The following is a 17,381-nucleotide window of genomic DNA, read 5'->3' on the forward strand; positions in this document are numbered from 1 at the left end:
TTCCAGAGCACATAAACAATGTGTATTTTTATTTAAATTATTAAAAAAAAAAAATTACCATTCTGTGTAATGTATTTTTAAATGACATCTGAATGTTTAATTCCACTTGTAGGGCTTGCATGTAAAAAAAAAAAAAAAAGTATTTTCAATCAAATATTAAAACTAGTAGCTATGGTGATGTTTACCAGTAAATTATGCAAATTAGTACCATCAAAGGTTCAAACCTTCATTCAGTAATGTACTGAACCTTCCAAGGTCAAAATGTACCATTCGTTACAGCTCTAGGCTCTACAGTACACTTGGTAGAAGCATTTATGTAAGTAATTAGTTTCAGTGCCACACAAGGCCATCAGTTTAAAATAATTTCATAGCGATACAGGTTAAAGCAGTTTCATAAGCTTTACACAGTCACTAAGACAGGTGGTAAGATTTCTGGAATACAGTAAATGCAGCCATGATGATTTCAACTGCAGTACTATATAGAAGTACTAAAATTTCCCAGAAATTTTGTAGAAAATTAATAAAAAGTTAAAACTGAAATAGCTTGGTTGGATAAGTGTCCACCCCCCTTGTAATAGCAATCCTAAATTAGCTCAGGTGTAACCAATCGCCTTCAAAAAATCACAAACCAAGTGAAGTGGCCTCCACCTGTGTTAAATTGTAGTGATTCACATAATTTCAAGATACATTCAGCAGTTCTTGTAGGTTCCATCTGGTGGGTAGTGCATTTCAAAGCAAAGACAACCATGAGCACCAAGGCACTTTCAAAAGACTCTGGGACAAAGTTGTTGAAAGGCACGGATCAGGGGATGGGTATACAAAAATATCAAAGGCCTTGAATATCCCTTGGAGCAAGGTCAAGACAATTATTAAAGAAGTGGAAGGTGTATGGCACCAACAAGAGCCTGCCTAGATCAGGCTGTCCATCCAACCTGGATGACCGAAAAGGAGACTGATCAGAGGCTACCAAGAGGCCAACGGCAACTTTGCAAGAGCTACAGGCTTTTATGGCCAAGACTGGTCAAAGTGTGCATGTGACAACAATATCCCAAGCACTCCACAAATCTGGCCTGTATGGTAGGTTGGCAAGAAGGAAGCCATTACTCAAGAAAGCCCACCTTGAATCCCAGTTGAAGTATGCAAAAAAAACACTCGTGAGATTCTGTAGCCATGTGGCAAAAAGGGTCTGACGAAACTAAAATTGAACTTTTTGGCCTAAATGCAAAGCGTTATGTTTGGCGCAAACCCAACATAGCGCATCACCCAAAGAACACCATCCCTACTGTGAAACATGGTGGTGGCAGCTTCATGTTATGGGAATGTTTCTCATCGGCAGGGACTGGGGCAGTTGTCAGGATAGAAGAAAAATGAATGGAGCAAAGTACAGAGAAGTCCTTGAGGAAAACCTGTTGCCCTCTGCAAGAAAGCTGAAATTGGGACGGAAGTTGACCTTTCAGCATGACAACGACCCAAAGCACACAGCCAAAGCTACACTGGAATGGCTATGGAATAAAAAGGTAAATGTCCCTGAGTGGCCCAGTCAGAGCCTCGACCTAAATCCAATTGAAAATTTGTGGCATGACTTGAAGATTGCTGTCCATCAACGCTCCCCAAGGAACTTGACATTGCTTGAACAGTTTTGTAAAGAACAATGGTAAAATATTGCCAAATCTAGGTGTGCAAAGTTGATAGAGACCTATCACAACAGACTCACAGCTGTAATTGCTACCAAAGGTGCTTCCACCAAGTATTAACTCAGGGGGGGTGGACACTTATCCAATTATGATCTTTCAGTTTTGTATTTTTAATATATAATTGTTTTTTTAAAATAAAAAACTTTTTTTCCCCCTTAACAGTGGAGTATGGTCTGTCGATAAGCGGAAAAAGTCATCATTTAAATGTCTGAAACTCTGAGGCAATGACACAACAGAATGTGAAAAAAGTTCAAGGGGGTGCACAGACTTTCTACAGGCACTGTATATATTAGACAATCCCAATCTGACAAACAAGTTATATCCACTAGGTAACACCCTGTATACCAACGGGAAGTCTTCTGATAAGCACTAAAAAGACAATAAGATGAGTCCATATCAGCACATACATTTGCTAAAAGTGTTCTTGCTTCAGTATCACTAAGAGACAAGTTTTTATAGAATTTGCAAACGCTAACATATTTACTGTTACTGTGAATCCAGGAAACCGAACTGTCATCCTGGCCGGTAAACTCACTAGCTTGGTCTTTCTCCTGGAACTTGTTTTAGTATCAAAATACTATACATATAACAGAAAAAGAAAGTGTTGTGTCGACCATTTACAGTAGTACTGTAGACTTATAAAGCAGACCTGCGACAGTCGATTCCAAAAACAGAAACTTAGAGTCCTGTAGCTGTTTACTCCGATAATATAGCTCTGCTCTGAAGAAACAGAGCACTTGACTTAGTGTTTTCAGTGGTTATTCTTAAGTCCATTTTATCTATATCACATAATTTCCTATTTATAGAAATTATAATCACAGCAGTACCAGTATGTATATATTTGTCTTGTGATATTCAAGTTCTTTCCATTCCAGTGAAATTGACATTAAATTAGGCTGTGCCAAATTGAATTGTGTAGCAATGACCATATTTATTAAATATAATTAGTGTTTCGTGTTTTTGGTTTTTATCGTCAGGTTTTTTTTTTTTACATAAATTAAAATAGGGATAAAATCGGGAAGAAAATGTTTTTATTTGAAACATTGTTAAAATTGTGTGGGGGAAAAAAGAACCGCTGTTTGTTTATTTATTTTTTTATCTGATGAGATCAAATTCGGTAGGTCGAGGGGAAAAAATGATATTCAGGATATATTGTAAAATTACATTGTCCAGAACTGTCGGCTGATAGTCTTTAAAAATAAAAATGTAAACACAATAAAAATTGTACAGATACAGTTCTTAAATTATCGACGAAAAAAATAACTGAGCGTTTCTGTAATTTGTAATTTTATTGGATGCAGAGCTACAGAAAAAAAAGACAAGGGGTGACGTGATATACTATACAGGGCATCGTGGTGACTGAAGACAGGGGGAGGGTGTGATATACTACACGGGCATCGTGGTGACTGAAGACAGGGGGAGGGTGTGATATACTATACGGGCATCGTGGGGATTGAAGACGGGGAGGACGTGATATACTATACAGGGCATCGTGGGGATTGAAGACAAGGGGAGGACGTGATATACTATACAGGGCATCGTGGTGATTGAAGACGGGGAGGGTGTGATATACTATACAAGGCATCGTGGTGATTGAAGACAGGGGGAGGACATGATATACTATACAGGGCATCGTGGGGATTGAAGACAAAGGGAGGGCGTGATATACTATACAGGGCATCGTGGGGATTGAAGACAAAGGGAGGGCGTGATATACTATACAGGGCATCGTGGTAATTGAAGACGGGGAGGATGTGATATACTATACAGGGCATCGTGGTGATTGAAGACGGGGAGGATGTGATATACTATACAGGGCATCGTGGGGATTGAAGACAGGGAGGACGTGATATACTATACAGGGCATCGTGGTGACTGAAGACAGGGGGAGGACGTGATATACTATACAGGGCATCGTGGGGATTGAAGACGGGGAGGACGTGATATACTATACAGGGCATCGTGGTGACTGAAGACAGGGGGAGGACGTGATACACTATACAGGGCATCGTGGGGATTGAAGACAGAGGGAGGACGTGGTATACTATACAGGGCATCATGGGGATTGAAGACAAAGGGAGGACATGATATACTATACAGTAGAAACATGGGGATTGAAGACACAGGGAGGATGTGATATACTATACAGGGCATCGTGGTGATTGAAGACGGGGAGGACGTGATATACAATACAGGCTATCGTGGGGATTGAAGACAGAGGGAAGACGTTATATACTATACAGGGCGTCATTGGGATTGAAGACAGAGGGAAGACGTTATATACTATACAGGGCGTCATTGGGATTGAAGACAGAGGGAAGACGTTATATACTATACAGGGCGTCATTGGGATTGAAGACAGAGGGAAGACGTTATATACTATACAGGGCGTCGTGGTGATTAAAGTTCTGCGCTGGTGATGACCTCATAAAATTGAAAAGAATAGAAAAAAACATGCACGACAAAAAAATAGCCAAACCACCAAAGACAACATGGCCAAACGTGGCTGGAAAACCACCAAATCTGGTGAAAGTCAATACCTCACGAAATAACAGCCGACATTTCCCAGTAGATGTTTACCTGAATCAGTTCAACTAAAATTACAGGTATTGTTCTTCAAATACCGGTTATTGTATTGCCAGAGGAATATCGCACACCTCAAACAAATACATTCTTTTTTTTTTTTTTTTTTGTTAATCAGAACCATAACTATACACATACACTTTACAAGTGTACCACTGCATTGCACTAACATGCAGAACAAGTTACAGTGTATATTAAAGTCATTCAAAAGTACTCCACTCATACATTTTGACAAATTCAACAATGCGCAATTTCAAACCTGTTGGTTAGCATTTTCATTTTATGTCTGACAATCTAACTTTATCCAGCCTCAAAGTCACCCTCATTATTATAGTATTGCAGTTTCGATAAACGGAAGCCTTCATAAAAGTTTACTCAGCTTTCTAACCAACAGATGTTTGCTATGGATCTCAGGGGTGGGTTCAGTCGAATGATGACAAGTCAGTGGCTTGGGAGGGTGGGAATAAGGAAATTCATAGCGACTGACAGCTATTATGTTAACAGCGAAGCAGTACAGCTGTGACATTTTCATATTCCGAACACTGATAACTTTAACCGCTATTTTTTTTTTACCCCCACACACGGTCAGTCAAGAGTCTGAAAGGTTGCACTTAACATTCAAAATGACTAAGGGAATTGAGAGTAACAAATTAAAACATTTAATTAGGCCAGTGGTTTCGTGTTTCTAACTAGAAAGATGACCTGGATGCTGTAGATCCTGAAAAGGGAATCGGGTTGTTGACATTAAGTTTGTGTGAGACCTAACCGTGGCTGTAGCAATCCCACAGTGGCACTGGTGCAGTAGTGTAATATCAGACACACCAGCACATATGTCGCACCAGTGTATTAGTCACTCCTCCCTTTTAAGGGCCCCACAAAAATGCCTAGAAAATCGACAAACAATGTTTTTATACTATATCTGAACCAGTACATATTTTACAGCAGGATATGGATTCAGTTTTAAGTGAGTCCTAATAACACTCCTTACTGTATCCCAGTGAAAATAATTGTGACTATATACCAGTAGACATAGACCAGCCATCAAATAGCAGATTATAGCTGTTCTTTAATAAGAATATTTCACCCCAATACTGTGTTTTGGTAAAGAACAGAAACTGATGACATGTCATGATTAAAGCTTAAAGTGTAACTTGACAACAAAGACCTCTAATGTTAAATTACATTTCAAACACTTGATACAGTAGCTACTGCAGCACAGTACTGGATAGTTTAACATGGTAAGTATTGTGTGTCATATCAGCATTCACCTTGAAATGTAGGAACACAATGTCAAAGCACTGTCACTACTATTAGAAAGTGGTCTGCTATATTCTAAAACTAAAAATTTGTTTTATGTGAACAAAAACAAAAGCACTGTGTGTCACACATGTTCACCACTCACAGTGCTATCTTATAGGATAAAGGAATATATAGAAAAAAGCAATCCAAAAATGCAACCTTACTTCTATTAACTTCACACCAGATTATGCTGTATTAGTGTAACAAAAAAAGCTTACTGTAAAGCTACAATAATGCTTCATGAAGCATATTTTGTCTGGTACATAAAAAGACCCATTATATATGCAAAACTGCACATGAATGTTTCAAATTACAGTGATTTAACAACCAGACAATTGCATGTACTTAAAAATAAGATAATTTACAGAATGCCATCATTTGTTGCAGCTTTAACAGCCATTTCAATCTGGACAACTAACAACAGTAAGAAGGCTAGAATAGGCTAACTCATAATGTTTCATAGCAACTTTGCTGTAGATATACTGTCACCACAACACTTGTGACTAATTGTACATTTGAAATGCATCAAGGTCATATTAAACTAAATATTGTAAATGCTGATAAGGCCAGAATGCACTGTGGCCAAATACTACTGCCAACTGCATCAACAAGACCATTGTATCCTGTAGGCAAAATGTTCCCAACAGTACTGTACAGTTGTACTGTTCTTTCATCAATTATCAGCCTATAAGGTTTAGGGTAAGACAGTATCCCGTTCACACCTTGCTTCTGCTTTCTCGAGTATGCTAGTGGCTTTATTAAAGTGCAGACACACTAACGCATGTTAATGAGTAACAAATCGTTGAACAATTCAGAAGATACAAAGCAGGCCTATTCTTTTATCTAACGTTGTTGTTGTTGTTCTGTATGCTAAAAACATGTCAACCCATCACCTAGGTGGATAGTATCTTTTAGTTTTGCATGGTGTTATAATAGATGCCGTTACTGTATGGGCATGAACTTACCATTATCTGCTATCAAGCAATATGATAAAACACTTACTCCTGTCAGATGATAACATGTCCGACATAATTCACAACTAAAAATAAACTTCCACTTCATATAAAAAATAAAATAAAATAAAAATGTGTTGCATGTATTGAGAGTTTTCTACAGAAAAGCCTTCAAAAGCAGGATATGCAAATCTGAAAAGTAGGACTATTTGATTTGAATAACGTCAGCATTCCTTGATTTGGAAGGCTGATACCAACACTTAACAATACTGTATGAAAATGTTAATCTTTCAGTTCTAATTTGTAAACTGTTGGCAATGCTATTCAGGACGAAATGGCTTTAGTTTCTTTAATCTCTTGACAAATTTGAATAGTCTAAAAAATAAATAAACTGTAAATCTACAAAAATTGTCACATTCGAGCCCATTCCACCTAAGCTGTCATCAGCATTGAGAATGATTACCGGCAACTGGAAAGGATTCCACAGAATAGAGAGTAGACATACAGTAAACAAATGCTGAAAACAGATACGACGGTATTAAGTATGAATTGTTTACTATATTGTGAACAAAGTTTTACATGCCACAGCATGGGCAAAAATACTTAAACAAACGGTTTCATGGCTGTGAATATTTTACAATAAGTACATTTTTATATCAATAAAAAAAAAAAAAAATACCGTAACGTATCCGGTCTGATCAGGTTACTCCCACGTGATCTGCGAACATGCTTCCCTTAAGAGATACATCAAAATAAAGCCTTCAAAGTATAAAGTACTCGACCTTCAACTTTACAAAATAAGTGCTATTCGTGTGGCTATTCCAGGACACAAAACCAAACTTAACATTTGTGCATTATAACGTATGTTGTAATACCGGTGTACTATATTCAAGAATTGTGCATTTGTTTAACCCTAGTGTCACGGGGCATTCATATACTAGTAGTAAACTGCAAGAGCAACATTTTAAATACACAGGTCACATTTTTTTAAAATCATAAAAATAAGGTAATAGCGTCTGTCACTTAGGCTATATTAAAATAAAAATATAAGTTAAAATAAGCGGAATTTGGGTTTTAAGAGTTACTGATTGGCGAAAGAAAATATTTAAACTTCAAAATCTGCTGGTAAATACAGCCAGCAACCAATCAATACATAACCATGTGAAATGAACAGTAACACTGCAATAATACAGTACGCCAAATCAGAACGCCTTGATTACCTACAATGTTAAAATATTAACTGAAGAACTTCAGACGGACGTCAAAGATAGCGTTTTAAACATTTCTGCCCTATTTATTACAGTTAATAGAGCACAAACCTTAAGGTGCTGCTTACCACTGTGCCTATTATTACATGCTCGTCTCACATGATTTTGCAACAGTTCAATATTTTTTTTTTTCTCCCCTCTTATTGTCAAGACAATGCAAACCTTATTTACCTACACATATAATATTAACTGCACAATCTCCTTGAGACAGCAGCCATGCTGCTAGCTAGCCTGTCTGGTGCTGCAGTCTCTCCGGCATACACCCTAGTATGTTTACCGACACACTGTCTTGTGTAGACACTACATTGCGGAAGGAAAACAAACTCTCACACCTCAATCAAGACAGTTCTTACCTCTGCTAACATTATTAAAACCGTGGAGCCTGCAGACGTTCACCCTAACCCCGCCACATTGTAATAAAACAAACTGAATGTTCAAGATGCTATTTTGTCGTTAAAAGCCGATTTATTTCCAGCCTCTGTATTGTATCCGGAAAGCTGCCATATTGGAAGGTTTGCGTCCAGGCACGACACCCTCTTATGATTGGCTGGCTCTGTAAGTGCGTCAGTAGTTTCGTGACTGCCGACAGAGAGTCTGGCAGCTTATAACTGTCAAGATAATATTATGACAGTAGGCGGCAGGCGCAGCAAGATCTCTAACAATGCGCGCTTTTTAAATTTTATTTTTTATTTTTCTTATTTTTTTTTTTATTGTAACAGAAGTTTTAATAGATTATACATTTTAGTGTGATTTACTACATAAATCTGCTTGCAGGCTAGTAAGACTAGAAATACCTGCGTTCTTAAGTTGCATCTTTGCACATTACACCCTATCTGAATGTATCCGTGATTCTGTACTGAGTTTATCTATTTCTATATTGCGCTCACATGGCATGCAAGACAATACTTGTCAGAGGCCTAAGTCAAAATTAAAGGATGGATTAGTACTAAATCTAATTAAGAAAATGATAACCTGAAATGGATTTTGACCTGCGTAAAATTGATGATTGCGCCCAAACTGTCAGGGTGCTCCAGTCAAAAAGATACCTTCCTTGAATTTGTTCCCTATTAAAAATCTTCGTGCAAAAGGTTAAAATTGAAAGGAAGCTTTTTTTTTTTTTTTTTTTTTTTTTTTTTTTTTTGCTCAATAACAAACCCTTTAAGTGCAGGTAGATAAAGATACAGTAATTTTAAAAATATGTCACAATAAACACGTATCGCTTCCTTATACTGTAGTTCTGAAGATGTTTCATTGTTTCACCGCGCAAACAGGGTAGAATGTCCAACATTCTGAAAATGTTTTCTCAGATCTGAATTTACAGTAGCCTAATAACATTTTATTGATTTATTGCTGTTTATTAAAAAAAAAAAAAAATGCTACAATACAATAGTGTAACATATTGTGGCTAATGCAGACATAAGATGTTCTTTTCATAGACTTATAAGAGCCAATGCAAGTAATCTTGCTTTCTTATTTTAACCAATTTTAGAGATGATATATGTAGAAGTAGCATCTAAAGCATTATGGAAGCAGAATGGACCTTTGCATTCAAGCTTATGGCTACATTTGTTTATTACCACTGCATTTTTGTAAATTGTGTTACATTGGTATACAGTTGTTTTAAGAACATAAGAAAGAACATAAGAAAGTTTACAAACAAGAGGAGGCCATTTGGCCCATCTTGCTCGTTTGGTTGTTAGTAGCTTATTGATCCCAGAATCTCATCAAGCAGCTTCTTGAAGGATCCCAGGGTGTCAGCTTCAACAACATTACTGGGGAGTTGATTCCAGACCCTCACAATTCTCTGTGTAAAAAAGTGCCTCCTATTTTCTGTTCTGAATGCCCCTTTGTCTAATCTCCATTTGTGACCCCTGGTCCTTGTTTCTTTTTTCAGGCTGAAAAAGTTTTTGGCAAAGAGAGGTTCTATATAAATGATGTTGAGTCTATTTTCATTATTTAAACAGCGATGGGTCTTAATATCACTGTCCTAAACGCATAGACCTGACCGCTTGTATTTTAATTGTACTTAGAGATGCTATTAAAGGGTCCATTAATCAGTCACCACTTAAAAACACTCATTTACACTTGCATAGTGGGCATTATAAAAGGAAGTTCCTCAAACTGTTCACAAACAGTCCTGTGATTTGTTATAATGTCACTACAGAGAGTCGTATCATCTTGCTTACAATAGCTACGCAGTAGGTCTGCTTCACAATCAAGTAGTTGAAGAATGATGAGTTTCTGGTCAGAGTGTCCGTTTCTTGAAGCTCTGATCATGGAACCTTTTAGTTGTGTTACCGTGTAAGGCTTGGTATTGTACAGGGTCGATGGTTTGTTCTTTTTCTTCTGCCAGTAAAGCACACTACTGCCAGGTGCAATTGTGGTAGGTGTTCCATGGTGACATCTGCCTGAGTAAGCTTTCATCTTGGCTTAATGCATCATAGTTCACTATCAGGTGCTTCTTTTCTTTCAGTATTCACAGTTGGAATTTTAGTTCTCATTTTGCGATTCAACAGCAGTTCTGCAGGGGATTTGTCTGTTGTACTGTGTGGTGCAGAGAGGTAGTTGCTTGCATAGTTCCTGTTTCCACAGTATACCATACATTCCATCCACTTTCAGTAAAGTTCCTAGTGTTCACATGAATCTCTCTGCAGCAGCATTGGCTTGTGGCCAGAGAGGGGTGGTTTTCCTGTGCTTAAATCCTAAATATGTTGCAAATGTACTAAACTGATCATTGTTGAACAGAGGGCCGTTATCTGTCTTCACAATTCTGGGAATGCCAAGCAAAGAAAGGGCATTATCCATCACATGTTTGGGAACCATACTTTTTCATGGAAGAGTCTCTCTGTCTTCACTATTCCTTGGTGTCCTGCACGAGCCAGCGGTAGTACTTTGTGTTGAAGTGAGGGTATGATTATTCTAAACCATTGTAGCATTATATAATTGCTTGGTGATACAGTGAGCTCATTGCAAACTCGTTGATACAGCTTTAGTTTGTCAGCACGGGGTGTATTGCAGATACTGGAGTGCCATTTTCCATTTTGTATTAGAGCTTTGACTCTTTGGAAGGCTGAATTTCGCAACTCTATAGCTATTTTGCAGTTCTTCTGTGAATATTGCCTTTCAACGTCGCTGAGACCAGCTGGCATATGCTGTAATGCATTCCTTTAAATTGTTTTTTTTTTTTTTTTTTTTTTTTTTTTGTAGGGGTCACAGAGTGTCTCATCCAGTTAAAGCGCTGTCGCTGGGAGGGCCGGATGAGTCACACAGCTTGGACGCTGACAGTTTACATAATTCTTATAGACTCCTTATTAATTAATCAAGAGGCTTTGGTTTTAAACAACGACTTTCATTTATTATGTACTGTGGACAGGCTGGCTTGTGGGTGACGTCAGAATCAGGAAGTAATGGACACAAACAGACTGGATTTACGGTGAAGCTGAGCGCTTGATTGCGCTCCGCATTTATTATGTAGTCACAGAAAATAAAAGATTCAACAGACAAAACACGGCACTTTGGGCCAAAATAAATAAACAAACAAAACAAACAGACACTAACAAATAGACCGCACTGGTGCTTCTAGCACTTCACAACAATTGTCATTTTCTTTTAATTTTTTTATTTCTCCTCTCCACACCCGTTCTCCACTCAGTGAACACACAACCCAGAGTGTGTGAAACACTGCATGCTTTACACAGGTGCACCTACTTTTGTGCACTTCCCGTGCTTATATACAAATACCCCTTTTAATCTGCACGTGAAGTGATTGTACCATCCTTGTGTCTAAATACAATTATACATTTTACATCACCTGTACTACATAACCCACACTCCGTAAACCAACACACACACACACACACACACACACACACACACACACACACACACATGGGTGGGCTGATTGCCACATGTACTCTTTCAGCCGCTCACACATCAATCACACACTGCTGTTAGGCAACAGGTCCTCAAGACAACAACGTTGTGCTGCAGTACTGACTAGTTCCACTAGGTGGTTCTATTTTCTCAATATGGTTAAAACTACGGATGGGCGATACCATTGATTTTCTTTTCGATCTGATACCAAGTAATATCAAGGCTAGTATCCCAATACCAATACCGATACCGATACTTTTAAAAGTCTTCTTATGTACATAAAAAGGAGAAATCTTTGTGATTTCTACAGTGAAAATTGGTAAATGCAGACATCAAAAATGATATTTGAAAGCCTTTGCATTAGTATTAAATAAACTACCAATGATCAGACTTCTCTTTTTGTTTTCTGTTTAATAACAGCAATTATAAAACACAATAACGTTCAACAAATGTTAAATTATATTATTACCCTTTTCAGGTGTTATTCTTCACATCACTTCAACTGAAAATTTGGGCTAATCAGATACCCTGAAGTGAAATCAACAACATAAAATAAAAATCTCTTAAGAAGAAAAGAAGAATAAATGCTTCTCTGATTTCTAGGAACACATAAATTTAGCTTTATCTTTTAATTTAGCTGTTCATTTTTAACACATAAACTTCTTACAGCACCAGGCAGGATGCACTTGAGGTCAACACTTGAAATGTAGGCTACATAAAGTAACTGTCAACCTCTACCTTGATTCTTTCCCCATTTATAGGTTTTTGTTTAGAAACAACAGCATGTTGACATTTTCCCCCTTCAGTCTGTTTCTTCTTTGGCTCACTAACTCTCCTGCCTTTGAAAAAAATCTTTCTGAGGGTACGGATGAAGCAATGAATCCCAGGTATTTTGCTGCAGGTCTGCTTAGGGATGGGAATGTTTGCTCATGCTCTTGCCACCAATGTAATGGGTCCTGGTCCCGGGGAATTAACTTTTCCTCTAAGTAACGGTGCATTTCAATGAGTGCATCAGTACCTGTTGAGCGGTGCTGTTGGGCAGACAGAACTTGAACGTCAAAATCTGCCCATATCCCTCCTTTTGCTGTAGCTAGGGCAGAGCTTGGAGTAGATGCAGGAGTCACTGGTGAGGCAAATCTTGGCATATGTGCAGAGGCAGAGCTTGGCACAGGTGCTGAGGTAGAGCCTGGCGGTGGTGACTCTGAAGTGGGCTGACGGACTTCCTGCATTTAGGTGAGCATTCGCTTTTTCATAGTTTCCACATTGTCTCTGTCACGAAATGCAAGGTTTTTAAACCTTATGTCCAAGAACGTGCTGGCAGCGAGACTGTGAAAGGTTTCAATCCCACGGAATCTGCGTTGACATTGCAGTGCCAGTTCTGTGGCAAGGGAGCTACCTTGACGCTCAGTGGCTGCAGCTGCTGAGAAGTAGTGACACAAGGGGAATCACTTTTGAGACAGAAACATGTTTTTCGGCTGAAACTTCCCGCGTTGCCTCTTCGAAGGGACTCAAGGCCTCAATGGTAAGGTGGATCATGGATAGCTCTTCATTGCTTAAGCATAGGGTGTTCTTTCCAAGTAGACAGAGGGCTGTGGTAACTGCTTCCCTCTGCTCATGGAGTCTCTCCAACATGTAGAATACAGAATTCCACCTTGTTTCTACTGACTGAATCAGTTTATGCTCTGCCACCTTCAGTTGCTTTTGTATTTGTTTGAGCTTCTCTGTGGCTTTCGTGCTGTGGTGGAATAAAGATACAATGCTACTGCATTTTTCCAGGAGCTGAACAACTTCAGGAACAACTTTAATTCCATCTTTTACCACCATGTTTAAGGTGTGGGCGAAACAGGGGTAGTGCTTCCACCCAGCCTTGTGCACTGCAGAAACCATATTTGCACCATTGTCTGTAACAACTGCTACCACCTTCTGAGTTATGCCCCATTCACCTGTTATTCTTTTTAGCTCTAAACTAATGTTGTCAGCTGTATGCTGTCCATAGAAACTACAGGTTTCTAAAACAAACTCCTGCATTTGCCAGTTGTCAATGAAATGACAGGACACAGTCAAATATACCTCTGTGGACCTTGAAGTCCACATGTCTGGTGTGAGAACCACACTGTGTGCACGTTGACAACGTGCCCTTACTTTGTCTTGACAGTTTTTATACATGTCGGCAATTATACCCTCCATCAAGCGTTTGCGGCTTGGTATTTTATAGCGCGGATCAAGAGTCTTGACAAATGCATTAAAACCTCTATCCTCAACAACTGAGATTGGCTGGAGGTCCCTCACAATCATCTCTCCCAGGCTTCTTGTAACCTCTGAAGCTCTTTGGGAGTCATCTATGAAAAATAAAAATACTTTTGTCCTACAAGCTACACTACATGCAGTTATGTCTTTATACAGTATGGCCAGTATATGGAAGTAACTCTCATTCAGCCTAAAATAGTTAGACTAAGTAGCTACAGAAGCTTGATATCATGCAAACTAAAACTGTGCAGTAAAATTGCTATGCATATCCTTTACACGTTACATTTAAATATCACATGTAATTCATATTTTTCAATGAGTAAGGCACCCAGCACTGCTTTCACATAATAATATAGGCTAACATTGACATTCACTGCTGCAGTGCAGTTTATCTTTCTTGTTTGTAACGTGCCATGTCGTCAGTTTTCAGTTGTGATTCATTATACAAAATGTGTTTTTAAAAAGGGATCCCCCGAACAAAACAGTTTGAGAACCACTGGTATATGATCTGATTTTTGCTGAGAAGCGTCAGTAAATGAAATAGATTATAGCAATACATTACAATGTTTTAAATACCCTATTATACCCAAAAGTAGTTGTATTATACCATAAAACAAATGTTATAAAACCTCACATGATCCCGGTTGTACCTTGTGAATGGATTTTTATTATCATTTAAATATGCGGCTCTATGTATATAATGCCGTTAATATATATATATATATAAAACATTCATCATTTGGCATTGTTTTACAATTAGTATATTTTACCTGTCACAGTATTCCCAGACAGAGTCATCGATTAATGCATGACAAGCAACAGCTTACTTTAATATTTATGTCCGCCTGTATGTGCAAAACCTATTTGCTGAAGATTAGTAAAGACAACCAATGCTTTCTGCCAAGCACCATTAAAACTAATGGAAGGGTGTAATGCAATTCTTCAGAGGATACATTTCAGTAAGTATCATTCAACAGAGCCACAGTTTCAGTAAAACAAGATGGCAAATGTATTAAAAGTACTAACTAGAAATGTATTCTCTCTGCCCAGCTAAGAAAGTTATTAGCTCCTGAAAACCGTGGAGGAGAGAGTGCTCAACCTTCAGGTAAACGTTTAAAAATGAAGAAAATGTAACTACCCAATTAGGGGGCGCTATGGGCACAGAAGATCACACAGAGTAGATAAATGTTACAACTACCTCGTGAGTTCAGGGTGAATCAAGCAGTCACAACACTAATCCCAGAGGTGCTCGGTCTCCGATCTTGACTACCCACATGGAACTTTAGCTGGGCTTAATTCACCTTGTAGAGATTCAGTGATCCCTACTGGTCAGACGGTCCATGGGTTTATACTGAGATTTCCCTCAGTTGACTCTTTACCCCAGTGTTCAGTCCTCCTGATATGTATTGGGTTGTGCAGTAAATTAGGAATTAAGCAATCGTTTAGAAAAAATACATACATTAATTCCCCTCCATGACATATATTGCAGTATATAGGCCAGTATATATTACAGTATATAGCCCAGCTAAAGCAGTAATTCTGTAATGTTTTGTTTAGGTTAAGACAAAGATTCTTTCTGAAATACGCTTTACACCACCAAAATAAAAATGTTTAACATTTTAGATTTGATTTCCATTGTAGTGTTGCGTTTCTGTCTTCAAATAGATCAGTCTCCCGTGGATCATTTAGTTTAAGTATACTGTAAACTAGAGATCAGTGCATCACGTTGTTGGTGAATGAGTAATTTATATCTCCAGTACCTACCATCTTATATTTTTGTGTTTTTTTAAACTGTATTGTTCCAGTGAAAAAGAAAAGAGGGAAACAATTGACATCCATACACATTCATCTCTATACTTTAGTTTCCAAATGCTTATTAATAGAAACTTAACAGTGTCGTACCTGTTTCCAACAACGCAAACATCCAGTAAAGTCCCAAACAAGGCAAAGCTGATGATACAGATAATCCCACAGTCTGACAGATCTGTTATGGACTGCACTTGCAAGATTTTCCATAGTGAAAAGGAGTCCTGCACTTCGATAGGAATTTTAATTGGCTATAAATATCCAGTGTTTATACATTTCCACTTTTATGACAAATGCCTCTTTCTTTTATTAATGAGCTACTTTGAGAATAAGAAGCATTGTGATTTCTTCTCTGGCAAGGAACCCAATAGAAACAGATACTAGCTAACTTCCTTACATTGCACGATATATACTGCATGACTATGCACTTTGCCCATAGAAACTTAAATTGTTCTGAGTTTACATATTAACAAGTTTTATTAGAAAAGGCTATTTTAATGCAGCCCATATATATTTTCATTTCTAGACTAGTACAATCTTTGTTTATTATTTATTTATAACTTTTTTTTTGTTTCACTCCAGTAAGTAATCTGCAGGGAGTTGTTAAATCTAGGAATTCATTTAAGAATTCTATTTTACTGTAGTTGTCTCTTTATATGATTCTGTAAAATTATTGGTGTTTTTGTGTACGCCCCAGATATTAAAATCAGTTCTGCTGCAAGCAGTGGCAGGTAATCAATATTATTAAAGAACAGCTCTTAATACACATGTATTTTCAGTTCTGTGCCAGGGAATGGGATCTGATAATCAGCACCTACAATTTCACACTGGAGTAAGGTGGTTATCATGTGACAGAGCTACATGAGGAGCTAAAGCCTTATTTAATGACCTTTGTAATGTATGTGGTGAAGCACTTTTTGTTATATTACATGCCAAGCCTCGGGACATTGAACTGCATGAAATGGGCCTTACTAGACAGTAAAGCTCTTTTCGGGTTCTGCTGCCTAAATAATTGACATTTAAAGGCATGTAAACAGTAGTCCTTTAAGTGTGTAATTACTCATTAGCTTTAATGAAAAAAGAAAGAAAGAAATCCTGTCAAATTTGCAAATTGTGTTGCCACAAAAGGCTTAAAAAAAATCACTCCTGTAGAATTCTTCAGATTAGATTTTCTGTCATCTTTTGATGTGATGTTAGAGACACATCCAATAATAATGTATATGTAATATAATAAACAATCAGATGCTAACTGCTGAAGCCACATTCCTGCTGGACCCTAAACAATCGCCTTTCACCGATAGGTCTTCTCACAAAGGAAAATGTCAGGGGTTACGTCTGTGTGACTTTATAGGCAGGTATGTTCTTTATAATAACCTTCTCTTCTATAACCCCCAGGTTGTTTGGATCTCAGACTGACCACCGGACCACTCTAGGAACGCACAGGAATCACACAGACCGGTAAATAAAATGGTTCTTCATTATGTCAAACAAAAATCAATAGAACACAGTTTTTTCATACATAAATGTCAACAGCAAGTATACATATACCCCCTAAAACAATGGTTTTCCCAGGGATACTATAATTTAATATCCACACAGTAAGTATTCATGTAAGTAAACAGTATAGTTCAGTCCCACCAGGATTTGAAAATGTCCCA

General features: G+C 37.9%; 1 protein-coding gene across 1 annotated transcript in view; it reads right to left on the minus strand.

Moving 5' to 3' along the window:
* Window positions 1–8,319, minus strand: part of snx13 (sorting nexin 13) — a 44,207-nt gene extending 35,888 nt beyond the window's left edge. The window contains exon 1 of the mRNA XM_041248966.1: window positions 8,151–8,319. Within this exon, the coding sequence (XP_041104900.1) occupies window positions 8,151–8,162 (12 nt within the window). The 5' untranslated portion in view covers window positions 8,163–8,319. The remainder of the gene's footprint in view (window positions 1–8,150) is intronic.
* Window positions 8,320–17,381: the final 9,062 nt, after the last annotated feature.

This window comes from Polyodon spathula, chromosome 4 (genome assembly GCF_017654505.1).
Source record: "Polyodon spathula isolate WHYD16114869_AA chromosome 4, ASM1765450v1, whole genome shotgun sequence".
NCBI classification, from domain to species: Eukaryota; Metazoa; Chordata; class Actinopteri; order Acipenseriformes; family Polyodontidae; genus Polyodon; species Polyodon spathula.